We start from the raw sequence: 25,745 nt of genomic DNA, 5'->3' as shown, positions 1-25,745 counted from the left end.
AAAAAAAAAAAAAAAAAAAAAAAAGTTATTGTTTAGGTATAAACTTTTGCATGTAATACAGTTTAATTTTACAGATCATGAGTGTATAAAATTGCTTTTAACGGAGATAAGTCAAACTTAAGTTGTCGTCCATTTGTATTAAGAAGAAAGAATAAAAAAATGATAAAATACTATGGACAACATACATGTTTTTATTTGCTGAGATTAAATCTTTACCAAATGGTGAGAATATAGGAAATGAGACGTTGGAGAAGTTAGGATCGATAGGAGTATCGGCAAATTTTATGTTGTATTTGAGAAATGTGTTCCACATGGAACCGGTGGAAGCTTCTAACGTCTACTACTTATGGATGGGTCTTACCAACTTCGCTCCACTCCTTGGCGCATTGATCTCCGACGCCTACATTGGCCGCTTCAAGACCATTGCTTACGCATCCTTCTTCGCACTTCTCGTACGTTCCCCTCTCTCTATATTCATAGTTTCTAACAAATTATATAAACAATCACATTGATAAATAAGCTTGAAATGGAGTGTTGATTTACTATCTCCCAAAAATAATATTAGACAACTAAGTGATGATGATTGATTGTTACCTTGGTTTGAGTTAAAATATTTACATAGTATAGCTACGCATTTTTTTAAGCTTAATAAGTGTAGATTTTGGTGGTTTGAGATCTTCCCATCATAATAAAGGAAAAAAATTGTTGGTCGTGAGTCGTGACATATGAACAAGCTGGCATTTTGTTCTTCAGTTTCTATACATAATGCTGAATAAATCAGACAGTCCATATCACCAAGTTGTAGACTAAAACAGCAAATATGCCATTTGTAAATTCATCTTTTAAAAAGTTTAGCTACTTAACCTTTTTTTCCATTTGCAAGTACCATTTCCTGTTAATGAACTTCCGTAACACATTGGAGTTGTAACAAATAATTGTAACGTTTTAACCAAAAAACAATATGTAATAATTTTGCTCAATGTGCTTTCCATAAAGAAGGAATCAACCCAAATCTATGATAAATCCAAACAGGGACTTATGACGATGACACTTACAGCCTCCTTGCCTCATCTCCACCCACCACCGTGCAACAACCCCCATCCAGACGAATGCGACGATCCAAACAAACTCCAGCTCGGGATTCTGTTCCTCGGTCTCGCCTTTCTATCCATCGGAAGCGGTGGAATCCGACCTTGCAGCATCCCATTTGGAGTTGACCAATTTGATCAACGAACAGAGCAAGGCCTTAAAGGAATGGCCAGTTTCTTTAACTGGTACTACTTGACCTTAACCATGGTTCTCATCTTTTCGCATACCGTCGTGGTCTACTTACAGACTGTTAGTTGGGTCATCGGGTTTAGCATCCCGACCGGTTTAATGGCTTGTGCGGTGGTTATGTTCTTTGTCGGTACACGGTTTTACGTGTATGTCAAACCGGAGGGGAGTGTATTCTCGGGCATTGCTCGGGTCATCGTGGCTGCTCGTAAGAAGCGGAACCTCGAGATTCCGGCAGTGGATGATGGGACTGTAGAGTATTATGACCCACCGGTGAAACCTGGCGTATTATCCAAGTTACCTCTTACCAGCCAGTTCAAGTATATTACTCAGACATATACTTCTAGAAACATTCGAGTTTGATAGTTTTTTTATAATGTAATCAATAATGTATCGGTGATATATAGGTTTCTGGACAAAGGAGCGGTGATAGCAGAGGGTGATCTTACATCTGAAGGAGTACCAGCGCATAAGTGGCGGCTATGTAGTGTTCAAGAAGTTGAAGAGGTCAAGTGTCTGATCAGAGTCGTTCCGATTTGGTCTGCTGGGATAATCTCAATCGTTGCAATGAGCACACAAGCAACTTTTATAGTCTTTCAAGCTATGAAAATGGATCGACACATGGGTCCGCATTTTGAGATCCCGGCCGCTTCTGTAGTCGTCATTTCTTACATCACTATAGGCATTTGGTTGCCTATCTACGACCGGCTCTTAGTCCCCTCCCTTTGGCGAATCCGAAAGTTCAGGTTCACTCTCCTTCAGCGGATGGGAATTGGGATCATCTTTGCCATTCTCTCCATGTTCACTGCAGGGTTTGTGGAGGGAGTGAGGCGGACACGGGATACCACAGTGACACAAACGTCGGTGTTTTGGCTGGCTGTGCCGCTGATTCTGATGGGATTCTGCGAGTCATTTAATTTCATCGGCCAGATCGAGTTCTTCAACAGCCAATTTCCAGAGCACATGCGAAGCATAGCGAATTCACTATTTCCGCTATCATTTGCTGCCGCTAATTATCTGAGCAGCTTGCTGGTGACCACCGTGCATAAATTCTCAGGCACAAAAGACCAGCCTGACTGGCTGAACAAGGACCTTGATAAGGGGAAACTGGATTACTACTACTATACGATTGCTGGTTTGGGAGTGGTTAACCTTGTCTATTTCTGGTACTGTGCCAGAAATTACCAGTACAAAGCCGGTCCACAAAGTGAAGATATTAAAGAGGAAAAGCCTTTTCTAGACATATAACTAAACCGGCGACATGATCAATCGACAAGTTAGAATCTCTGTGCTTAGTCGTTCGTGCTGTTTGGATACGAATATAAAGCTATTATATTTGATTATAGCTCTCATTTAAGGAAAAAAAAGATCACTACTTCACATGACGACGGTAAAATTGATGGCCACAAAAAACAAAAAGGTCATAACAAAAACCGAGCAATTGTCAAACATTTCAAACACGAGATTAGGCTTATATGAGTTATAGCATAAACGCAAAATAGCGAAAGAGACGCACCCAAAAGCCAGAGGTGCTTAATCTAAGACGCAGCAGTAACATTAGCGTCTTGGTGGTTGTAATTGCCATTTCCACCACCACCATTACGTCCCCTTCCTCCTCTGTTGTTGTAGTAGTTCCTTTGGTAACCATTTCCACCGGATTGATCATAAGATTCATACCGCCCCCCATTCTGGTAACCACCACCACCACCTCGGCCTCCCCGTCCATTCTGGTAGCCACCACCACCTCTTCGACCACCCCGACGACCTCTCTGGTTCTGGTAGGATCCACGTGGCACATAGTCTCTCTTACCATTCTTTCCTTCCACCTGAGTAAAGGCTTGTTCTTGTTGTCCATGGACCACCTCTCCTTCCGTCACTGACTCAACCTTTAACACCCAAAAGGAATCATCAGATTCAGCCTTTAAAATTTACTTATAGATAATTAATGGGTCCGTATTTCCCTGGATTACCTTTTGATGCTCATCTTGTAGAGATTGATCATTCACAACTGACTCTTGTTCTTTGTTGTTAAATGCATCTTCATCCTACAAATGGGAAAATCAGTCCCGCAGAAGAAAGAAACAGCATGCAATGGGAAACCGTTCAAAACACATGGGAAGGATGTATGTTTTGTAAATCACAAAATGAGACACTCAAAAACATGTCAACAGTCACTACAGTGAAGAAAGATATTGTCACAGTTTGTAAAAACACCATTTACATGAATAAAGCAGAATATATTTGACAACACATACAGTAAACCACTACAGAGCTTATTCTAAGCAGGATAGAGTTCTCAAAAACCAAGAGAACAGTTCCACAATAAAATAAGCAACCACCAGCAATTAGAAAATTAAGAATGTACTTCACTATCCTATCCAAACAACTTAGCTTTACTAATGATTCCATGCCAAAAAAACACACCCTTATGTTGCATCATTATACTTCTCTATTCAGCTTCATAGTAGAAACCTAGACACACTCTGACTCCTTAACAAATGAAGCTCGAAATGAGATTAATAACCTTCTCCTTCAGATTAAAATTAGAGCTTTGCTCCCACAAGGCCGTGAATTATGCAGTATGACTAAATTCAGCAAGACTCCAATAGAGATACATAAAATTCGACCCACCAAATCCACTAAAAATAGGTAATTTACCAAACAACAACGTAGGCGAATATAAAAGTAAAACAAACAAAAGAAGAGAAAACAGGAAATCACAAACTTTCATGAGAGCCAATGAAACTTCCCACTCTAATTCAAAACGAAATCTCATACAGACGAATAAAAAGTGAATACCTGTTGTTGATAGTGCCCAGCTGGAGCTTCAATGTCCACAGGTACCTGGTAAGAAGTGTAGTTCCCAGCTGCAGCCGCCACTTCAACAGGAGCTTTCATCTCCGGCGTAGTAGTGAAATAGTCAGAAGCCATAATCTTCTTCAACTTCTCTCTCAATGCAGCATCTGCATCATAAATCTTAAAGTAATCAGCAAATAGAAACTGAAACAACACACAGAGATATAATGGAATGAGACAGATTCAGGGGATTTTTTACATGAAATGTTGCAGTTGGATTCAATTGGCTGCTCCGAATTAGCCAACCATAGCTTAGCGTGCTCAACACAGCGCTCCAAAGCGTTCTTGTGAGATAAGCTTGAATCCACAGGGCGAGATACCATCAGACTCCAAAGCTGAGAAATAGAATCCAAATCCCGATCGCCGAGCAGATCAGTGGCATCATCCGAAACGTAATCGTAGCTCAAACAACACCCTCTCTCGTGAGACCTAGTCAACATTATCGAAGTGAACTCGTTCTGCGATTTCACATCGAAGAGCGAACCAAAGTACAAGAGATTCACCAGATCCTCCAACTTAACCCCATCGTCACCGCTCTGTGGAGGCTCAGCGACTTCAATTTCCTTTTGCTCGGACGCTGTGGTTGGATCGGAAGAATCACGGTGATCCTTAGTAGTAGCGAGACTGATCTCTTCAGAGACAGCGGCGGAGAGAGGAGCACGAAGCTTCTCAAGCTCTTCGATAAGTACGACAACGGCTGGTTTCGAGCGGAGGACTTCTTCTTGCTCCTTGTTTAGGGTTTTGCCTTGGGAAACCGATTCTTCCATCTGAGTGATTCTGTTGAGTTTCTTGCGGAGAGCACGGAGACGCTTGTTGACGAGTCCCATCACTGGTCCTTCGGAAGCTTCGGAGGAAGCAGTGGCGGCCATGGTTTGTAGATAATCGATGGAAAGTTAGGATCGATTTGACCGTCTGAGAAAGATTTCACCACCGTTGAGTAACGGCGGCGGCGGTGGTGGCGGAGGAAAAGAGAAGAAGAGAGGAGTGATCTGTTAGGGTTTTCTGAGAGAAATGGGAAATGGGGATAAGCTGAAGCGTCTCTGATTTTTTTTTGTTTTGGGTTTTGAGTTAAATATAATAATTTTTTTAATGAAAAATCGAGGAATATGCAAATGAAATTATCCGTAAGAGAAAAGGAAAAAAATAAAAAAATAAAAAATAAAAAAGGAAAATAAAAAAGAAGTGAGCTGGAAAAAAATCCTAAATAAATAGGAAAGTCGAATAGGTATTTCAATGATTTGTTTAGATTTTCTTCATAAAAAAGATTTTCTAAAAATTAATATTTTTGGTAATTTATGAGCTAACTTGGAAATGTCATTCGAATTTACAAAATTTGGTTTCCTACAAATGACGAGACACTTTTTTTTCTTTTACTTAAATGTAGAAAAACTGTTTTTCGGGAAAAATAAAAAAAATCAATATTAAAAAGCGATTTTTTTAACAACTATTAGTAGTGAGAGGATAAAACAAGAAACGGAAAATAAATATAAAAATAAGAGGATCGAGTAATATTTACAACTATTTTCTAGGTTTTTATAGTTTTAAATTAGATTTATAATGAACAAGTTTGATAATACGATATTGTATCAATGTTGTTAGCATACTAAGAATATTCCTGTTTTGTATATTCTAGAATCTAAATATACTTGCAATCAAATTATAAATAAAACTCTAATCGTATGTGGTATATTTTAAAAAAAAATTTAATCGTATGTGGTATATTGGTACCATATACATTACGAATTATTTCTCTTTTTTTTTTTAGGTATTCGTATGCTTGATGTATGTTATGTTTAATGGATAATTAAATCTTAACAGAGTTTCAAATCCCTTACCATTCACTTAATTGAGTAATTATAAATTCAATAATTAAAAAAATATTAAGTACTAACTTTGTACCCTAGTTCAGATATAATGTTAGTGTTGCAACCTCAACTTTATATGGACAAATCATATGGATAAATCAGTTTTTTCATATCTTTTTTCTATTTTATTCTATCAAAATCATAAGTCAATGATAGATCCATGAATCTTTAATCGAAGGATTTCAAGAAGTACGAAGAACAAACAATCAATTTGGAATCTTGATTGAGTTTGATACAATCATATTGGAATTTTGATTGAGTTTGAAGATGTCCAAAACTTATTGACACATTCTAACACTTGATGGAGAAATATGGTGGTGGATATGATTTAGTATAAAGAATAAGAGATCAAATAATATTTACAATTATTTTCTAGTTTTTTTTCTCATAAAATGACTACTAGTACATGGGTAGGTTTTGAAATATCATGTAAATAATGCTTATGTAAACATACTTATTACAAAAACTCCATAAATCTACGTGAATCAAATGAAAAAACAAAACTAATAAGATCCATTATATCTTAGCAATTATTAGGAATTAAAAATCTAATAAAATCGTATAGTGGTAAATAAGACATATATTAGGAATTATTCATTTTCTTGTATGCTATTCTAGATCCATATTAAACCGGATTACAACCCAATTACAATCCGGTTAGATAATTAAACTTACGGAAACCTAAAAATCATAAAATTCCCAAATCGATTTTTCTCCTTTGCTCTCTCGATGAACCCTAAATTCCCGAAATCGTTTCTTCTCGGCGGTTGCGATGGCGATGACGTTAGTTCCCGTTCCTAATCCACCTCCTAGAGTAGATTTTGACGCAGAAGCTCAGGATCAGGATGAGTTTCATATCGACAAGATGGCGACAGATTTTACTGAAGCCGAGGAATCGATTCGTCATAACGTGTACCCAGAAAGTGATGATGAGGATGAGGAACGTGTTCGTAGTGGTGCTGTGAGAAGGGGGACTCCCATCGTTCGTGGTGATGGTTCAATGTACAAAGGGCAAAGCTTCTACAAAGGAATCACTTTTAAAGAGTGTGTTCTCGACTACGCACTTGTATCTGGTTGTAACCTGAAGCAATACAGGTACGATAGAGATAGAATCGGTTTTAAGTGTGTTGGTGCTAAGGGGAAATGTATGTGGAAAGTTTATGCGGCATGTCTGCACAATGAGTCGATGTGGAGGATTACATTGTACACGAAGAAGCATATTTGTGTACCTAATGGAGAGTGTGAAATGTTTAAGACGCCATTGATAGCTAGGTTTTTTCTGGATAAGATAAGAGAAGAACCATATTATTACATGCCTTTGAAAATGGAGCAGACTATAATGGAGAAGTGGAAGATATAAGTTACTAGAGGTCAATGTCAAGCTGCTAGGAGAAAGGCATTGGGATGAATAGAGCTTGAATATGACACACAATTTGAGCGGCTTAGAGATTATGGGGCCGAGATATTGGAAGCAAATCAAGGTTCTGTTGTAGAGGTTGAAACGGTGAAGAACAAGGCTGGACAGGATGTGTTTAAGCGATTCTATGTATGCTTTGATGTTTTTAGGAGAACATGGAAAAAATCCTGCAGGCCACTTATAGGAGTTGATGGTTGTTTCTTGAAAGAAAAGATCAAGGGACAGCTTTTGGTTGCTTTAGGAAGAGATGCTAACAATGCTATCTACCCAATAGCTTGGTGTGTTGTTCAAGTTGAGAACACAGATAATTGGTCATGGTTTGTGAATAGGCTGAAGATCGACTTGGAGTTAGGTGATGGGGATGGTTACATTATGGTGTCTGATCGACAAAAGGTTAGAATGTGATTTGATATGTTTTATGTTTTGATAAAGGTTGCATCGACAAAAAGTTAATTATGTTTTCTTTGTTTCAGGGTTTGATTAAAGCTGTTGAGTTAGAGTTACCAAAGATTGAGCATCGAAAATGTGTTAGGCACATTTATGGTAATCTAAAGAAGATTCATCCGAATAAGAAGCGGTTGAAGAAACTACTCTGGAATCTAGCTTGGTGCTACAATAGTAAAGACTATGAAGAGAGTTTGGAGAGGATCCATGCATACGACAGTTCCCTATATGAATATGTTATGAAGACTAAACCAAAGACTTGGTGTAGGGCGTTCCACAAGATTGCCAGCTACTGTGAGGATGTGGAAAACAACTATGTGGAGTCCTTCAATAGTACAATCAACAAGGCAAGAGAGAAACCATTTGTGGCCATGCTGGAGGCTGTTCAAAGGCTTGCAATGGTTTGGATTGCTAAGCGGTCTGCACTTTCTCATTCACACGAAGGTTAGTAACATTACATTTCTTTTATCTTTCATTTATTTTGTATTGAATTCAAAAGTTTAATGTGTATTCATGTATTTGTCAGGGATATGCACTCCATATGTGAAATGTTTCTTGGCTGAAGAGCATAAGGCAACTTTTCTGTGCTTTGTACATCCCAGCACAAATGGAGCTTATGAAGTTTACATGGGATATGACAAACACAGAGTCAATTTGAAAAGGTAGACAAGAAGAGGAAGAAAGGTGCTCATGAGTCACCTACCAAGAAGAAACCAAAACAAAAGAAGATAATCATGCATTGTGGGATATGTGGTGCAGCTAATCATAATTGTAGGTACCACCAGAAGAAGAAGAATAAGAAGAATACAACACAGGTTAGTTATACTTTCTAATGTGATGGTTGTTCTTTGTTTCACTCAATTGATTCTGATATTTGATTAAATTTGTAGGGGGGAACTCAAATGGAATCTACTCAAGGTTGTCTTACTCAAGAGAAGTAATTGATGGATGATTGTGGAGGATTAGCAGAAGGCAAAGTGTTTTTTTTTTTTTGGTATTATGACCTGTTTCATAACATATGTTGTTCTGCCTTAGTATGGTCTATGTGTCTTTTGAACCTTATTAAGCCTTGATGTTCTACTCTTTTGAACAAATTTGTATGGTCTCCTTTGAACAATTCTAACATCTCTTTTCAACAATTCTACCAAATTAGCTTAACATTGAACCTTAACAACTTACAATGTCATCATATTAGCTTAACTAAACCAAAGATGATCATACAACCAAATACTAAAACAATTATCATCCTATTCATCCTTGATTTGAATTCAGCTTTTACATCTTCAATCCTCTCAAATATCTCTTTTTCAAGCTTCATTTCCATCTTCTTCTCAAGCTCCATTTGCAGCTCCATTTGCATCTTCTTCTCAATCTTCATTGTCTCTGATATGAACTCTTTCATTGTTTCCACCTCATCCAACAAAGCCTCATCGACCCACTTGAAAACGTGATTGTCATTCATAAGCTAAACCATAGACAATTGATTTGGTTATCATTTAGAACCGAGTTAATAACAAGCTAGACCATAAACTTGAATGTCATTCTTCATATTACATTATTTCCAGCTGCATATACACAACGAAAGTATCGTCGATTTGGGTTATGGTCGGATTTGGAAGTTTTGGCCACAATTGCTTCTCCACACCAACATCTCTTAGGTACACCAACAACTCTTCCTCTTTCGCGGACATTTGTCGAACCGCTCGAAGATCCAAAGACATTGCTCATGATTTTAAGAGAAATAGAGAGAGATTTCCTTTTCAATTTCGATTTTTAGGGTTCTTAGTTGCCAATTTGGGATTTCTTGTTTTAAAATAGAAGAAGAAGAAGTCGGGTCGGGTTGTATATGTTACCCGGATTCTAAATTGGTTTTATACCGGTTTAACATGGGTTTCTATCGGGTTTTGTACCAAAACCGAGTAAATCAAGTTCGATGGGGAAATAGGCGTAGAAGTATGGATTCGGGGGGAAATAAGCGGAGAATATAAGTCCGAAGGAGAACTGGTAAGATATCGAAGATCGATGGGGAACTGGCAAGATATGATAGTTCCGAGGGGAAATAGTACGTCGGTGGATATTTAAACCTTACAAGTGTTTCAAATCCCTTAACATTCACCATCTGTGACCACAAAGGCACAAAGTATTTACAATAATTTACTAGCACAATACTGTAACTGGTCACTAAATATGTACTATATATATATGCAATACATTTCCAATTTTCCCATTTGCTAGTTAATATAATTAGTCCTGGGCAATCGGGTACCCAATCGGGTTTTGGTTCTACCCAATCGGGTTTCAGGTAAATCGGTATAAGACCTATAGATCCCATTCGGTAATTTACAAAAAATTCGGTTTAGCACGGGTAGTAACTGGCCGGTTCAGAGCGGTTTTCTACTCTAATACAAAATCCGAAATAACCCAAAAATTTTCCGGGTTATAATCTGCTTGGTTATTTTCAGTAACCAAAGTACTCAAATAACCGAATAAAACCCGAGATAACCGATTAAAATTATAAATACTCATGTAAATAACCAAAATAGCCGATTAAACCATAACATTAAGTTTCACCATAACACAACCAAATACCATAACATTAAGATCAATAAACTCACAACCAACTTAAAACAAAAGATAGAACAAGTTCAAATAGCCAATGAAAAATGGGAACAATGAAGAAGCATCCACACTAACAAAAAGGTCCTTGCTGCAATGCTGCTACATGTCCCTGTAAAACAAATGAAAATTGAATGAGTCTCTATCTTTTGATAACAAACCATAGGACATCTATTGTTTAACTTGAATGATTCAGCAAAGTTTCAATATACCTTTACTATTGCCGCAATCCATGCCTTAAAAAAATACCACATAAGAAGACCACATAAGCTAAGCCTCAGGATTATTTTCATCTCCAATACCAAACTCTGCAAAACAGTTTTAAAATTAAGTTAGAAACAGAATTATAGAACAAAGTATTATCATTTACGAATATCAAAATTTGTTAAAGATTACCTTTCTCAAGCTGATCAAACATTTCAAACTCTGAGAGCAGTTGAGCACTTGTGATCGCTGTCGGGTCAGCAACACTCTTGATATCTTGCCTCATCCATTGCTCAGTACACATGAGGACCTCAATCATGTAATGAGTCAGACAGGACCTATGAGGGTCTAAAATCCGACCACTAGTGCTAAAAGCACTCTCTGATGCAACAGATGAAACTTGCATAGCAAGTACATCTTTAGCCATCTCAGCCAAGACAGGATACTTGAAAGAATTCACTCTCCACCAAGACAGCACATCAAATTCTGCACCCGTAATAAGCATTAGATTCTCAACAGGATCTGTGAGATAAATCTCTAACTCACGCCTTACTCCTTCATCTGCGTTGTCAGCAACCATCTCTTTATAAGCCATATCCATTCTCTCATAACCCGAATCATCAACCAACTCCATCTTCTCAGGAATCACAATTGATTGATGTTGTTTCGCCTTGGTAGTCTGAGAAGATGCACCATTTGTATGGCTGTAAAAATCAGCATACTCCTTATACATCAAGTCGAGGACATAGAAAACTGAATCACACATAGCCTTGGAGTCGACAGTATCTTCACCATACATACAGCTTCTCAAAACACATCTTGGCAAACTTCATCTTCTTTGTTGGATCGAACACAGTTGCAATGATCAACATCTTGTTGATATTCTTCATTCCATCCCAATACTTCACAAACTTCTTCAACATTTCATCAGCCCTGTTATTCAATTCATCATCTCTGTTATTACTCAGAAATGAGAGGTTCCTCTCTATTGTAACAATCTCACCATAACACTTATGCGCATTCAAGTTGGTGGAAGCAGAGACAACCAAAGTGGAGTTGTAGAAAATCACCAGAAACTTCACCAACCTACGACAGAAACATGAGAGTGTAAATAAGTGTAAACATTGGTTTAGTGCAATAAACAGGTTAGTATAAAGATAGGTCCAGTAGATTACCTTTCAATTGCATTCCAGTCAGTTGATTCAGGAGGTCCAACACGTCTGTTCCCATTGTCTAATTCCAGGAAGTAGTCGTGGTACAACCTATCTTCTAGAAGCATCTTGTCAAAAGCAACTCTGTACTTTAGGGCATTTGTCAACATCGTATATGTTGAATTCCATCTGGTCTTCACATCCAATGTGAGACTTCCTCTTTTCAGCTTCCCTGAATCAACCCTCAGCTCAAATAACTTCTGCCTAACATGAGATGACCTAACATATGATACACCATTCCGTATAGCCTCCACATTCTTTCCTAACTCCTGGAATCCATCTCTCACAATCAATTTGATGATGTGAGCACTGCATCTGGCATGCATGTAGTCTCCATCCAAGACAAATGCGTCATTGCTAACCTAGCTGAACTCTCTTTGAAACCTCTTCAGAGCCAAAGTGTTGGCTGTTGCATTGTCGACAGTGACACAAAACACCTTCTGAATCCCTCATTCAGCCAGACAATCTAGAAGAGTAGTTGCAATTGTTGATGCTTTGTGATCTGAGACATACTTGAAGCCTATGATCAGTTTCTTCAGCAGCCAAAATGCATCAATGAAGTGAGATGTGATCACCATGTAGCTTGCACTTGTTTTACATATATCAAATAATAATGAGATATGAGAATGTAATTAAAGAATCAATCAATGAAATAAGAAAGAAAGAGCAAACAAACCTGTATTTGGAGCAACCCATATGTCCGTAGTTAGGGACACCCTTTGCTTGTTTGAATTAATCCAGTTCTTCAGCAAAGCTTTCTTCTTCACATACATCTGCACTATGTCTCTACTTGCTGTTCTCCTTGAATGAAGCCGGTAGAGGTTGGCACGAGAGGAGAAGTATATCCAGGCAACACTGTCCACAAAAGACAATGGCAACTCCCCTAACACAAGCATCTCATTTGTTGCCTCTCTGAACATTGGCTCACTTATCTTTCCAGCTTGCACTGTTCCATTGTCTTTGATCACTTGCTGAGACTTGTTTTCCTTATAGGCTTGGTACTGTTTGTAGGTTGCCATATGCTTTGTCAAATTAGAAGTTCCTGACTTAGACTTGTAGCAGTATTCCTTCTTGCAGTATTGGCAGATACACTTGTTTCTATCTTCTTTATTCCTTGTGAAGTGGTCCCAAACAGGAGATCTTGGAAGGATGACTTTGAGTTCCTTAGCTGGCTTTTCATTAGCTGCACTTGATTCTGGAATGTCCTTCCTCTTTCCAGCACAATCAGGAGTTCCAAGAACTTCTGTAGTTGCAGCAGCTTGTTGTCCAGTACTGCCAATGTCTTGCTCTTCTTCATGATTCATCTCTTCACCGAAATCGTCTTCATCTGGAAAGCATGAAAAACCCATCTGAACACACACATAAAAGAAACAAATCAGTAACTGCGAGAAGAACATATATAAGATAATCAAAAATCATAACACAACTAAGATCATATTAAATAGAAGAAAACTTAAAATGACCTTAACATAACACAAATAAGATCATAGTATTGTTCACAGAGACAGTTCTAAAATTAAGATAGACACAGCTACGATCAAGCAAGCAAATAAGTTACTGTAAGCAAATAAGACACAACTACAATCGTATTACACTATCAATTTGTCACTATAAGTTACTGTAACTAAAACCAACTATCAATTGTCAACTAAAAGCTATTAAGAACATCCTAAGACATAATAGAATTACATGATTTAGGAAGACTAGGGACGAACCTGTGATTTAATTGCAGAGAGTAGTGAAGGAGGAGATGATGGAGGAGATGATGGAGGGTTGAAACTTATGGTTCTTTCCATGGGGGATTAGGGGTTTATATAATGGTTCTGTTCTCGGAATGGAGGAAAGGTACAATGAGAAAACAAATCGAAAAGTTTACTTGAATGATAGCAGATAGACAAAGCATGCTTCATCTCATGTAGAAGACGAAACGAAAAGCAAGCTTCGATGAACGGTTCTGTATTGGGAACAGAAGAGATAGCTGCGCGGTGCTGCCTGCGCAATAGGGTAAGGTGGTGACTTAGGCCTTTAGGGTTAGCTGTCGTATGATGCTTAGTGGGTCAAGGTTTTATTAGGCTTTTATGTTAAACGGATCTAAAACGGTGACCCAATATACTTAAGTTATAAACCGAACTCGGATCGAAGTCCATTTTACCAAAGCCTCTTAGCCCATTCGGTAATTCTGCTTTACCCGAACTCTACCCAATACCACTTTTATCGGTTCAGTTCCGGTACGGTTCTTCGATACCAGATATTATGCCCGGGACTAAATATAGTGATAGTATTTGTTTATGGCGAATCCATGCTCACGCAAATAAACCCTCAAAATCAAAATGTTCGTTTACCAAGAAATCATCGCTTATTTACAAAGACAAACAAGTCGCATTATGTTCCCCAAAAAGAATTTTATAACTCCTTCCTAGCTATATAATCAAGAACTCTTACTATACTAATTTTATTTTTTTTAATGTCAAACGCTGATGAAGTGCGACGCCTTTTTACTTCCGTGGCCACGAGTCTTGTACCAACTACCAACTCTTATACTATCTTCTTATAAGGTTCATATCATATGCTTCACCAAACAAGAACCACCCAATCTCATAGCTCGATTATTTTGGTTTGTGCCACTGGTTAAATTTAACAAACAAGCAAGATCATATAAGTTAACGCATCAAAAGATTGTAAAAATAGAGAAGAAAACAAAAAAAAAAAAAACTCACGTCTAGAGACTAGCGCAGGAGGGAAGTAAAACGACATGCAAAGTTCCATTGTTAGGAGGAAGCTGCAAACGAAGAGGAAACAGCTTGCCGTTTAAAGGACTGCGAGTGCACACCACAGCGTCTTCCAAGCACGTCTCTTCTCTCAACGTCTGAGTCAGCTCCGCCACGCTGTTTCCTTTAAACGTGAAAGCATATCCAACGGTCGTTTCATCCTCCACGTGTCCTTCTTCGTCGGCGATGTGGTAGTAAATGGTTCGCCCCTCAGATTTAGGCGGAGACTCAACCGACTGGTCAAAATAAATCAAAAATTTCAATAACCGGAAAATAAAAATGGTATGATTCAGTAATTTAAACAAACTTAAAGGGTGTTTTAGTAAATTTTAAACACTCACATCTGAATCAGATCTGTCTGAAAGAGAAGACGAAGTCCTGGAATGAGAAACCGACAACGGCGTACTCGACGGTCTCCGATGCGGCGGAGGTGGCGTCATCGTCTTCTTCGGAGACTCGTTCTTGGATTCAGTATCAATCAAGATCTCAACAACATCAACCTCCCAAGAGATCGAATCCTGAGTAGCCGACAAATGAGGATTATCATGAGTCACCGAGTTCCTCCACGGAGGAAGACCACCGTTAGCTCTGAGATAGTTACCGGATCTAGTCCTAAGCTTAATCTTAGATGATCCTTCCCTAACAGGCTCCCACTCAACAGACGAATCGAGCCGGCTCAGTTTCAGCTGGATCACTTTCTTACCCGTGGCTCCGAGCAAGAACCGCTCGTTAGAAGCGGTCAAGTATTTGCCGTAACAGCTTTTGAGACGTATGACGTGGTGCGAGTCGCGAACCGGCTCGACGGTCCAACGAGCGTTTTTGGTTGATCCGTTGCGGTTTTGAGTAACGGTTTCTTCGTCGTCGTCTGCTGTTAGGTACTTGTTGTGGCTGTTGCGCATACGAACAGCTTTTGCTTTCTGGAAAAACTCCATCGCTGATACTGTTGGTACTGTTTCCTTTTGGTTGAAGCTACTCGTTGTCTTCTGTTAAAAATATAGCAAATGAGAGTGAGTATGTGAGAGAGGAAGTGAGATTCGGTTCTGTCTTCTTTCTACTTTTATATATGAGTGTTTCTGTGACTGGACTGGTCTAAATTGGGTTTTTTGACGGGTTACGCGGAACATGAACACGAGACTATTTGCTCGTGGATGTAAGAAAAGTCAGAGTTAGCTTAACGCGTTCATTAATTATCCACGTAGGCATTATTATAATTTGCATTTTTGTGTTAGAGCTTTTTTATTTTAAACGCGTAGTTCACGTAATCACGTGTTTAGGATTTTGTAACTTTGCTATACTTCCAATCAAAATCCTTTGAAAAGTTAATTGCGAGAATCCCAAAACACTAGTTGCAAAATACTAATTTAAGTTTAAGACCAAAGCAGAATTAGATTGAAATTATCGTTTCAAGATTACAAAAAAGAATTCCAGTGCTTTCTAACTTTTAGAATTGGTGTTAAATCTTAGANAGTATTTGTTTATGGCGAATCCATGCTCACGCAAATAAACCCTCAAAATCAAAATGTTCGTTTACCAAGAAATCATCGCTTATTTACAAAGACAAACAAGTCGCATTATGTTCCCCAAAAAGAATTTTATAACTCCTTCCTAGCTATATAATCAAGAACTCTTACTATACTAATTTTATTTTTTTTAATGTCAAACGCTGATGAAGTGCGACGCCTTTTTACTTCCGTGGCCACGAGTCTTGTACCAACTACCAACTCTTATACTATCTTCTTATAAGGTTCATATCATATGCTTCACCAAACAAGAACCACCCAATCTCATAGCTCGATTATTTTGGTTTGTGCCACTGGTTAAATTTAACAAACAAGCAAGATCATATAAGTTAACGCATCAAAAGATTGTAAAAATAGAGAAGAAAACAAAAAAAAAAAAAACTCACGTCTAGAGACTAGCGCAGGAGGGAAGTAAAACGACATGCAAAGTTCCATTGTTAGGAGGAAGCTGCAAACGAAGAGGAAACAGCTTGCCGTTTAAAGGACTGCGAGTGCACACCACAGCGTCTTCCAAGCACGTCTCTTCTCTCAACGTCTGAGTCAGCTCCGCCACGCTGTTTCCTTTAAACGTGAAAGCATATCCAACGGTCGTTTCATCCTCCACGTGTCCTTCTTCGTCGGCGATGTGGTAGTAAATGGTTCGCCCCTCAGATTTAGGCGGAGACTCAACCGACTGGTCAAAATAAATCAAAAATTTCAATAACCGGAAAATAAAAATGGTATGATTCAGTAATTTAAACAAACTTAAAGGGTGTTTTAGTAAATTTTAAACACTCACATCTGAATCAGATCTGTCTGAAAGAGAAGACGAAGTCCTGGAATGAGAAACCGACAACGGCGTACTCGACGGTCTCCGATGCGGCGGAGGTGGCGTCATCGTCTTCTTCGGAGACTCGTTCTTGGATTCAGTATCAATCAAGATCTCAACAACATCAACCTCCCAAGAGATCGAATCCTGAGTAGCCGACAAATGAGGATTATCATGAGTCACCGAGTTCCTCCACGGAGGAAGACCACCGTTAGCTCTGAGATAGTTACCGGATCTAGTCCTAAGCTTAATCTTAGATGATCCTTCCCTAACAGGCTCCCACTCAACAGACGAATCGAGCCGGCTCAGTTTCAGCTGGATCACTTTCTTACCCGTGGCTCCGAGCAAGAACCGCTCGTTAGAAGCGGTCAAGTATTTGCCGTAACAGCTTTTGAGACGTATGACGTGGTGCGAGTCGCGAACCGGCTCGACGGTCCAACGAGCGTTTTTGGTTGATCCGTTGCGGTTTTGAGTAACGGTTTCTTCGTCGTCGTCTGCTGTTAGGTACTTGTTGTGGCTGTTGCGCATACGAACAGCTTTTGCTTTCTGGAAAAACTCCATCGCTGATACTGTTGGTACTGTTTCCTTTTGGTTGAAGCTACTCGTTGTCTTCTGTTAAAAATATAGCAAATGAGAGTGAGTATGTGAGAGAGGAAGTGAGATTCGGTTCTGTCTTCTTTCTACTTTTATATATGAGTGTTTCTGTGACTGGACTGGTCTAAATTGGGTTTTTTGACGGGTTACGCGGAACATGAACACGAGACTATTTGCTCGTGGATGTAAGAAAAGTCAGAGTTAGCTTAACGCGTTCATTAATTATCCACGTAGGCATTATTATAATTTGCATTTTTGTGTTAGAGCTTTTTTATTTTAAACGCGTAGTTCACGTAATCACGTGTTTAGGATTTTGTAACTTTGCTATACTTCCAATCAAAATCCTTTGAAAAGTTAATTGCGAGAATCCCAAAACACTAGTTGCAAAATACTAATTTAAGTTTAAGACCAAAGCAGAATTAGATTGAAATTATCGTTTCAAGATTACAAAAAAGAATTCCAGTGCTTTCTAACTTTTAGAATTGGTGTTAAATCTTAGAACAAGAAAACAAAAAAGGCGTTAAATTGTGTTCTATTTTCAATCACTTAAAATCGTTTAATAAAGAACCATTGCAAATGTTGTTTAAAAAAAAAGAAAAGAAAAAACTTTTAAAATACCTTCCAATCATTCATGATGTTTGATTCTGATTCTTTATACGAAATATAAACATTTTACTAATAATACACTAGGAGTCAATGTCGAATATTAAAGATTCATTTGAAATATTTCTAAAAGGTGTGATTGTTAGATATACTCATAGACATTTGATAATTAGAATTGTTTATTTGACACAAATAAATTTTGATAGAGATAGGTAACAAAATTTTCCATTAAAGTATATATCATCTTACTTTGCATTTTTCCCCTTTTATAATTCTCTTAATTTCTCATAACGTATGTAGTTATGCATTTTCTTTTAGGATAGATCAAAATCAAGTATTGTATTATCTCAATTTGTTTCTACTTCTAAACTTGAGTTCCTATGTGAACCTAAACTATTTGTAATACAGATCTCCACTAAAATTATAAGCATTACGTGGTATGACAATAAAAATGTAAAGGTAAGTTATATGGCCCTTAATCCCCCAAAATGTTATAGTGTCCCTATGCCATAAAAGAATGGATTGAAAAAGAAGACAAATGAATAACCCTTTCCCGCATATATTAAACGAATATTTAGAGAACAAATGTATAACCATTTCCCGCAAGAAAGACCAAGAGAGGAGGAAATTCATGAGTGTGGGACTCTCCTAATTTGCTTTCATGGACCCATGCTCCATCACTAAATCATAACTAACACCAACATTTCTACCTTACTTTCTGATCCACTTGTCTTATGCTATGTGGCACCAAACTATTTTATGTATAAGCCATTAGGTATAACCTTTTCTTGTTGAGGAAGAAAAAGATGTAATTTTAATTAGCCTTTAGGACGTGTTGTAAGAAATTTTACTGTCACTTAATTCTTGAAATCATTGAAGTTAATTTAGTTGGGTTTATAGTGTCATATTTTCAAGTGTAGTAGTAACTATAGTATACAGTAAAAACAAAAGATTAATTTTAAACTATACAATAAAAAAAAGTATTATATATTTTGGTGCTATTAGGTTGGTGAATAGATGTATGCTTGTGGAGCATTATACTATATGTTAGTGGAGAAAAGAATGATATATGTCCATATGTTTCTTACATCTTAGACACTAATACGGGTAATCCCAACCTTTTTCTTTTCCAAGTTAATAATAATGCATACCACTTAAAATTTTACATATACAAAATTGTCTAAGTTCATCGAACAATACTACTTTTCTATTGGTAGCCTCAATTAAGAAAAAATCAATCAATGCACACAACATTGTAAATTAAATTTTGATACTATTAAAGACTTAGTCAAACTTACCGGTTTTGGGGACCATCTCGGAGACATAGGTAAACCAAGAGAGGCGAACCGGCTAATACTACTCTTCGTAGATCCGACAGAAACAGGCGACCCGGGTTCTGACCCGAATCCGGAAACCGGAGAAGAAACGGAGCTCTCATCATCACCATCAGACATGGTTTCAAGATCAGAACCATCAACGTTTATAACATCCCAGATCAGCCAGTTCTTGGTCTTCGACGTATGAGGCTCGTCGTGAGTAACAGAGTTTCTCCACGGCGGCGTTCCACCGTTAGCCCTCATCCACTTGCCGCACCACGACTTCAGCTTCACCTGAAACCCGTCTCTCTTCGGTTCCCACTGCGTTTGCCAATCCATCAGCTTGTTTAACGACGCCGTCTGAGTCACCTTCTCACCGGTCATACCTAACAGCAACGGTTTATTACTCGCCGTTAAGTACGTACCGTGGCTGCTCCTTAGCCTTATCAGATTAGGTTTATCGACGACTGGCTCCACCGTCCAAACGGCTCTCCGTGTGTCTCCTTTACGGCTTTGACGGATGGTTTCTTGGTCATCGTCGGCGACTAGAAACTTATCTAGGTGGCTTCTTAACTTAACGTTGTTACCTTTCGTGAACAACTCCATTTTTGTTTTGGTTCTTGAGGTTTGAAAGAAGAGAGACAAGAAGAAGAACAGAGAGAAGTTATTGTTTTTGTGAATGAAGGAGAAAGATGAGGTTTGTTTTGGTTGGTTATATAGTTTAAATCTTTAAATGATTAAAGATAGACAAAGCTTGTGTAAAAGGCAACTTTGTAAGTTAATATTCGGATGGATTATGCAGGATGAAGTTATTTAGAAACTTCACAAATCAAATGAAGAAAATTACTAAATGATCAAATATTTAACAATGTGTGAAAGTTGGAAGGAATGATCAAATACTAAAGAAATGTAAATATTTTTCTAAGTACTATATTTTTTGTTTGCGAAGGTTCGTTCTCTCCATCTACGTAACTTGTTGAACATTTTCTACCTCACGCGCGTCATCTGCGTGAAGAATGTGAAGACTTTTGTAAGATAAAGTCTTACGTTGTGGTTCAATGTTGGTTCTTTATCGGTTATATTACATCAAGTTTCAAGACCATGACATGAAAGATAAGTTCCGCTGGTTAAACAATGTCAAACGTAGCTCCACAATTTCGTGAATGTTCATATTTATAATAGGAAGAGGTCAAAATGTAGTGCGCGTGGGCTTTATAATGAAGAAATGTATAGTTTCCATAAAACAAAAAAAAGTCATGAGAAGAACTTATGTAAAGAATATTTTCGATTCGTCCATTTTCTAAAATAGTTGTATTATTATTATACATAGATCATAGATAGATACACACATTATCCTGTTCTATACGTGTGTCTCATATCTTTCTGGATCAGCGAAAAGTATTAATATCAAGAGTTGGATTCTCCTTTTGTTTTTTGTCAACATGTCATAGTTGAGATTTTAATTATTTTTTTATCCTATCGTTGGCTTATGTGGCCGACGCAGGGCTGAGGGCTATGTATGACTCTATGAGAGAAACAGTCTTCATTTTATCCCTCCCACACCAAAATATATGGTTTGTTTTCTGGAACTCATGAATTTTCAATGTATTTTTTAGGTGATGCATATGTAACTACAAGTCTTTTAACACCATTTTGTTAGTATATTTTAAACTACAGAAAATTGTTAGTGTATATTTGATAAGATATATTGGTGAGAAAATTAATCATTAGTTGAGGATCAAGCTTAGCTTATTCATGGAAGTTTTACAACTTGTAGGTAGGTGATGCATGTAACACTACAAGTCCTAAAAAACTAGTTTTTTATATATGAAAGTACAAAAAAATAGACGTCATTTGCTTAATTTTGTAAGATATGTTGGAGAGAAAATCATGAATGATTAACCTTATCCATGGAAGCTCTTCAATATTTTTAGAATTTGTTACACAAAATTGAAAATTCTGTCGATTTAAAATTTAAAGATACACATTGTGATATATTTTCTAATAAAAAAGTAGAACTACTTGTATGTATAGTGTAAATTGTTATTGATAAATAAAATTGCTTATCACCATATAGGCTACGTTGGATTAATGTGTAGACATGGTTCCATGTTGCAACTGAACGACATTTCAAACTGATCTAGCCTTCGAGATCCATTAATTAATGTCTTCTGGTAGGTTTCTCATATTATTTTGCATTAAGTCTTTTATTTTTTCATATATAAATATTTTCAATGGTTTTTGTTTAATTTTCTTATATAAAGTCAATAGAATGTAAATTTACAAATTTTATTTTATTATTATTATTATTATTATTGGTTAAACCGCAAATTTACATAGAATACTGTCACAAGGTCAACTTTTACGTTGACCATAAAACTATCGAGACTTATTCAACAACGAAAGCGCAAAAGCATGATGTCTAAAACATAACNAAAAAAAAGTCATGAGAAGAACTTATGTAAAGAATATTTTCGATTCGTCCATTTTCTAAAATAGTTGTATTATTATTATACATAGATCATAGATAGATACACACATTATCCTGTTCTATACGTGTGTCTCATATCTTTCTGGATCAGCGAAAAGTATTAATATCAAGAGTTGGATTCTCCTTTTGTTTTTTGTCAACATGTCATAGTTGAGATTTTAATTATTTTTTTATCCTATCGTTGGCTTATGTGGCCGACGCAGGGCTGAGGGCTATGTATGACTCTATGAGAGAAACAGTCTTCATTTTATCCCTCCCACACCAAAATATATGGTTTGTTTTCTGGAACTCATGAATTTTCAATGTATTTTTTAGGTGATGCATATGTAACTACAAGTCTTTTAACACCATTTTGTTAGTATATTTTAAACTACAGAAAATTGTTAGTGTATATTTGATAAGATATATTGGTGAGAAAATTAATCATTAGTTGAGGATCAAGCTTAGCTTATTCATGGAAGTTTTACAACTTGTAGGTAGGTGATGCATGTAACACTACAAGTCCTAAAAAACTAGTTTTTTATATATGAAAGTACAAAAAAATAGACGTCATTTGCTTAATTTTGTAAGATATGTTGGAGAGAAAATCATGAATGATTAACCTTATCCATGGAAGCTCTTCAATATTTTTAGAATTTGTTACACAAAATTGAAAATTCTGTCGATTTAAAATTTAAAGATACACATTGTGATATATTTTCTAATAAAAAAGTAGAACTACTTGTATGTATAGTGTAAATTGTTATTGATAAATAAAATTGCTTATCACCATATAGGCTACGTTGGATTAATGTGTAGACATGGTTCCATGTTGCAACTGAACGACATTTCAAACTGATCTAGCCTTCGAGATCCATTAATTAATGTCTTCTGGTAGGTTTCTCATATTATTTTGCATTAAGTCTTTTATTTTTTCATATATAAATATTTTCAATGGTTTTTGTTTAATTTTCTTATATAAAGTCAATAGAATGTAAATTTACAAATTTTATTTTATTATTATTATTATTATTATTGGTTAAACCGCAAATTTACATAGAATACTGTCACAAGGTCAACTTTTACGTTGACCATAAAACTATCGAGACTTATTCAACAACGAAAGCGCAAAAGCATGATGTCTAAAACATAACAAGACCAATGCTGTTTTGGTGATCAAGCAAAGTTGAAATGTGACAATTCCAACGCCTTCGCTTTATCACCTGCACTTGCAGCTTCTTCTGCCTTGCCTTCCATGCCGTAACTCTTCTCCTGCCATAACAAAAAAAACAGTCCACGTTTCATAGACTGTAAGACACGTAGATAGATATATATCATGAATCAACAATTCTGGTCATATAAAGGACTTGAAGACTACCAGCAAACGCCACAAGAACGGAGCACCATCTCTCTGCTTTACCCTCTTCTCCAGTACTTCAACCGCTGTGAATCCAGTTGTTTAACATGCAGAGTTAGATGAGTAAACGAAAAAATGAAGCTGAAGAATAGTAGTGTTTTTTTTGGGAGTGTACCAATGGATGATTGACCGGTGAGTAACAACAATTTGTACCATATTTCATTGAAAACAGCAATCTGTAAACCAGATGCTCCAATCACCTATTTGATCATGAAAGAAGATGAGTTTTTGTTTTCAAGTGCTTTCTAATTGATGCAAGGTTATGCATCACATTATAGTCTTATTGATGCAGGAATATGCATTACCTTGTAGTTAGCAGCGTCAAAGTCTGGACCAAGCAGTTCTAGAGCTTCTTTGTAGTTACCTTTACCATATTCATAAACAGCTTCAGCAAGCTGATTTGAAACGATTCGATGTTAATATATAAACAAAAGAATGATATGAAGCTAGGATATATAACTCTAAAGATAAAAATGTACATACCACATTCGCTTTCTGCATCAGATGCTGTTTCTTCTCGCTCATATCAGATGTTCTGTTTAGACGAGTCTCATGATAAGTCAGACAAGAGACAAAAGTTTCATTCAAGAAAAAGCAACAAAAGAGAAAGTGGTACTGACCGGGACTTGAGGCCCTCGAGCAATACATGTGCTTGTGAAGTGTATCCAACTTTACTCAACGCCCAGATTGTCGTGATATCAAAAAGCCACTCTTGATACCACATTGCCTGAACATCGAACTTGCATAAGTCAACACAAATTAATGTATATGAAAGCAAGGCAATTAGGTGCATATTACTTACTTGATCAGTCAAACAGTTTGTTAGGATCTTCAGTCTGTCTAAAAACTCATCTAGTTTATCGCGTGTGTCCAAGCGTAACAACAAACCGAGAGCATCTTTATAAACCTGATATTTAGAAGTACAAGTATAAGACATCAGATTGCTAATGGAAGTTCAACTTTTCATTTTTAAAAGGAAAATAAAAATGATTAGGGAGTTACATCTGAAGCAACAGCATCGTCTTTCTCCAGCTCTTTACACATCTGATGATCATATATTTCTTGTACCTTACTTATGGGAGACCCTCCTTCCAAGTAACAAACAGCTACATGCCACCAATTATGCGAATACCTTCAGGTAAAGTGTTACAGAGATTTGGTTTTCTTTCATAGGCGATTCCAGAGATGATCTGAAGAGGTTTACGCTTTGTTTGAAGTTTCTGTTATACCTTAAGGAAGAGCAAGAATCCCATGAAGCAGAGCATCCTTCCATGAACTCTACTGCTTCCTTGAAACGACATTCAGTTTGAAGAACATGACACAACTGCACAAAAATACAAACAAAAGATTGCATATAATAAGAGGATAATTATATTACCAAGGAAAAACAAAAGATGGGAATGATAAGACATTCGAAACTCACGCAGTGATGAGCCCAAGAGTCGTTTTTGTTTATCTCATAGCCTTTCCTAGCAGCTTTCTCAGCTTCTGCCAACTGTCCAAGCTCCATTAAGGGAAATGCAAGCATACCGTAAACATAATCTTGTTCTCGATTCTCCGGTACAATCTGCCAAGTATGCAAAGTCAGTGAGTAAATTAAAGATATACCTAGTTTTTAAGTATTAATCATGCGACTTTTATCAACTTGATCAACATTTCGAAGTACCTTCTCAAACAGAGGCAAAGAGAGATCAGGTCGACCCATGTAAAAACACAAAATCTCTACTCTCTTCCAAGATAGCAAATCTTTAGGAAACTTTTCCAAGAGCTGCAAAACATAAAGAGCTAAGAGAGTTAGAAATAGGTGCTACTACAAAGGAAAGCTGGAAAGATATATTAAGCTGTCCATCCTAATATAAGAAGAGCAAGAAACATATCATAACCTTAGAGTGTAACTCCAAAGCCACATCGTCGTCCATATTCTCAGAGAAGAAGTAATCAATAGCCTTGAAAACTGCCTTCTCATATAGCGTGGCTTCCCACTAAAAACCAATGAATTTCACAGCTTAATGACACCAAACTCATCGAGTATGATAACAACGGAGCATCATTAGCTCACTTAGAAAGATTCATAGACACTAATAAAAGAGTAAATCAAGGTAGAGAGGTTACAAGATGGGATTCTGCAGCTCGAACATATGATTTGGCCCTAGCAAAGTCAGAAGAGATAAGGTAATGCGCAGCCAAAATGTTTCCTAAAACACAATCTTTATCATACAAAGGCGCTTCTAGAATCACTTCTCTCTCTCTTCCATAGCCAAGAGCCTTCATCAGACGAGGAACAATGTCACATGAAACATAAAAATCATAACTTTGAGCATAATGAGCCAGCAACAAAAAAAAAAAAAAAAAAAAAAAAAA

The 25,745-nt window shown here is 37.1% G+C and overlaps 6 protein-coding genes across 8 annotated transcripts in view; 1 reads left to right on the top strand and 5 right to left on the bottom strand.

Annotated features, from left to right (window-relative positions):
• LOC104741135 (protein NRT1/ PTR FAMILY 2.12-like) overlaps positions 1–2,620 on the top strand; it is a 3,627-nt gene extending 1,007 nt beyond the window's left edge. Inside the window, exons 3-5 of the mRNA XM_010461921.1 lie at positions 235–452; positions 1,033–1,595; positions 1,683–2,620. Coding sequence (XP_010460223.1) covers positions 235–452; positions 1,033–1,595; positions 1,683–2,523 — 1,622 coding nt within the window. The 3' untranslated portion in view covers positions 2,524–2,620. The remainder of the gene's footprint in view (positions 1–234; positions 453–1,032; positions 1,596–1,682) is intronic.
• Positions 2,652–5,204, bottom strand: LOC104741134. The gene is made up of 4 exons (XM_010461920.2): positions 4,331–5,204; positions 4,075–4,238; positions 3,246–3,320; positions 2,652–3,161 (listed from the first exon to the last, which is right to left on the bottom strand). The coding sequence occupies exons 1-4, from the start codon at positions 4,998–5,000 to the stop codon at positions 2,814–2,816; spliced, it is 1,257 nt and encodes a 418-aa protein (XP_010460222.1). The 5' UTR covers positions 5,001–5,204; the 3' UTR covers positions 2,652–2,813.
• Positions 10,347–14,111, bottom strand: LOC104741132. Of its 2 annotated transcripts, XM_010461918.2 has the most exons (6): positions 13,604–14,111; positions 12,565–13,237; positions 11,853–12,476; positions 10,870–11,763; positions 10,686–10,781; positions 10,347–10,585 (listed from the first exon to the last, which is right to left on the bottom strand). In XM_010461918.2, exons 1-3 carry the CDS (start codon positions 13,682–13,684, stop codon positions 12,460–12,462), a joined length of 771 nt encoding a protein of 256 aa, XP_010460220.1. In that variant the 5' UTR covers positions 13,685–14,111; the 3' UTR covers positions 10,347–10,585; positions 10,686–10,781; positions 10,870–11,763; positions 11,853–12,459. The 2 variants fall into 2 exon arrangements, with proteins under 2 accessions (XP_010460220.1, XP_010460219.1); XM_010461917.2 differs by having other exon boundaries at positions 11,853–13,237.
• Positions 14,203–15,713, bottom strand: LOC104741133. The gene is made up of 3 exons (XM_010461919.2): positions 14,998–15,713; positions 14,606–14,892; positions 14,203–14,512 (listed from the first exon to the last, which is right to left on the bottom strand). Exons 1-2 carry the CDS (start codon positions 15,586–15,588, stop codon positions 14,608–14,610), a joined length of 876 nt encoding a protein of 291 aa, XP_010460221.1. The 5' UTR covers positions 15,589–15,713; the 3' UTR covers positions 14,203–14,512; positions 14,606–14,607.
• On the bottom strand, positions 16,158–20,337 carry LOC104741131. The gene is made up of 4 exons (XM_010461915.2): positions 19,480–20,337; positions 16,955–17,596; positions 16,563–16,849; positions 16,158–16,469 (listed from the first exon to the last, which is right to left on the bottom strand). Exons 1-3 carry the CDS (start codon positions 20,101–20,103, stop codon positions 16,565–16,567), a joined length of 1,551 nt encoding a protein of 516 aa, XP_010460217.1. The 5' UTR covers positions 20,104–20,337; the 3' UTR covers positions 16,158–16,469; positions 16,563–16,564.
• The window catches only part of LOC104741130 (tetratricopeptide repeat protein 38-like), a 5,168-nt gene continuing 1,193 nt past the window's right edge, over positions 21,771–25,745 (bottom strand). Inside the window, exons 3-16 of one of the 2 annotated variants that reach the window (XM_019235344.1) lie at positions 25,497–25,649; positions 25,268–25,366; positions 25,051–25,152; positions 24,808–24,951; positions 24,614–24,708; positions 24,387–24,516; positions 24,187–24,291; positions 24,005–24,111; positions 23,868–23,919; positions 23,690–23,779; positions 23,500–23,584; positions 23,346–23,410; positions 23,108–23,239; positions 21,771–21,917 (exon numbers count right to left, since the gene is read on the bottom strand). In XM_019235344.1, coding sequence (XP_019090889.1) covers positions 23,144–23,239; positions 23,346–23,410; positions 23,500–23,584; positions 23,690–23,779; positions 23,868–23,919; positions 24,005–24,111; positions 24,187–24,291; positions 24,387–24,516; positions 24,614–24,708; positions 24,808–24,951; positions 25,051–25,152; positions 25,268–25,366; positions 25,497–25,649 — 1,323 coding nt within the window. In that variant the 3' untranslated portion in view covers positions 21,771–21,917; positions 23,108–23,143. Of the gene's footprint in view, positions 21,918–22,960; positions 23,240–23,345; positions 23,411–23,499; positions 23,585–23,689; positions 23,780–23,867; positions 23,920–24,004; positions 24,112–24,186; positions 24,292–24,386; positions 24,517–24,613; positions 24,709–24,807; positions 24,952–25,050; positions 25,153–25,267; positions 25,367–25,496; positions 25,650–25,745 lie in introns of those variants that run through there. The other variant, XM_010461914.2, reaches the window with a different exon arrangement.

Source organism: Camelina sativa, chromosome 14 (assembly GCF_000633955.1).
Source record: "Camelina sativa cultivar DH55 chromosome 14, Cs, whole genome shotgun sequence".
Classification (NCBI taxonomy): Eukaryota; Viridiplantae; Streptophyta; class Magnoliopsida; order Brassicales; family Brassicaceae; genus Camelina; species Camelina sativa.
Note: the sequence above shows the minus strand (reverse complement) of the source record. Positions and strands in the feature narration are given on the sequence as shown.

What these genes read in the sequence shown, in the direction of transcription:
- LOC104741132 (XM_010461917.2), bottom strand. Translation starts at nt 13,684, where the DNA reads ATGGAAAGAACCATAAGTTTCAACCCTCCATCATCTCCTCCATCATCT. An exon ending in TCTCTGCAATTAAATCACAG is followed by an intron (nt 13,238 to 13,603) that starts GTTCGTCCCTAG and finishes GTGTGTGTTCAG; the next exon opens with ATGGGTTTTTCATGCTTTCC.
- LOC104741133 (XM_010461919.2), bottom strand. Translation starts at nt 15,588, where the DNA reads ATGGAGTTTTTCCAGAAAGCAAAAGCTGTTCGTATGCGCAACAGCCAC. An exon ending in CAGACAGATCTGATTCAGAT is followed by an intron (nt 14,893 to 14,997) that starts GTGAGTGTTTAA and finishes TATTTTGACCAG; the next exon opens with TCGGTTGAGTCTCCGCCTAA.
- LOC104741131 (XM_010461915.2), bottom strand. Translation starts at nt 20,103, where the DNA reads ATGGAGTTGTTCACGAAAGGTAACAACGTTAAGTTAAGAAGCCACCTA. An exon ending in CGAGATGGTCCCCAAAACCG is followed by an intron (nt 17,597 to 19,479) that starts GTAAGTTTGACT and finishes TATTTTTAACAG; the next exon opens with AAGACAACGAGTAGCTTCAA. An exon ending in CAGACAGATCTGATTCAGAT is followed by an intron (nt 16,850 to 16,954) that starts GTGAGTGTTTAA and finishes TATTTTGACCAG; the next exon opens with TCGGTTGAGTCTCCGCCTAA.
- LOC104741134 (XM_010461920.2), bottom strand. Translation starts at nt 5,000, where the DNA reads ATGGCCGCCACTGCTTCCTCCGAAGCTTCCGAAGGACCAGTGATGGGA. An exon ending in ATCCAACTGCAACATTTCAT is followed by an intron (nt 4,239 to 4,330) that starts GTAAAAAATCCC and finishes TTTATGATGCAG; the next exon opens with ATGCTGCATTGAGAGAGAAG. An exon ending in TACAAGATGAGCATCAAAAG is followed by an intron (nt 3,162 to 3,245) that starts GTAATCCAGGGA and finishes TGGGTGTTAAAG; the next exon opens with GTTGAGTCAGTGACGGAAGG.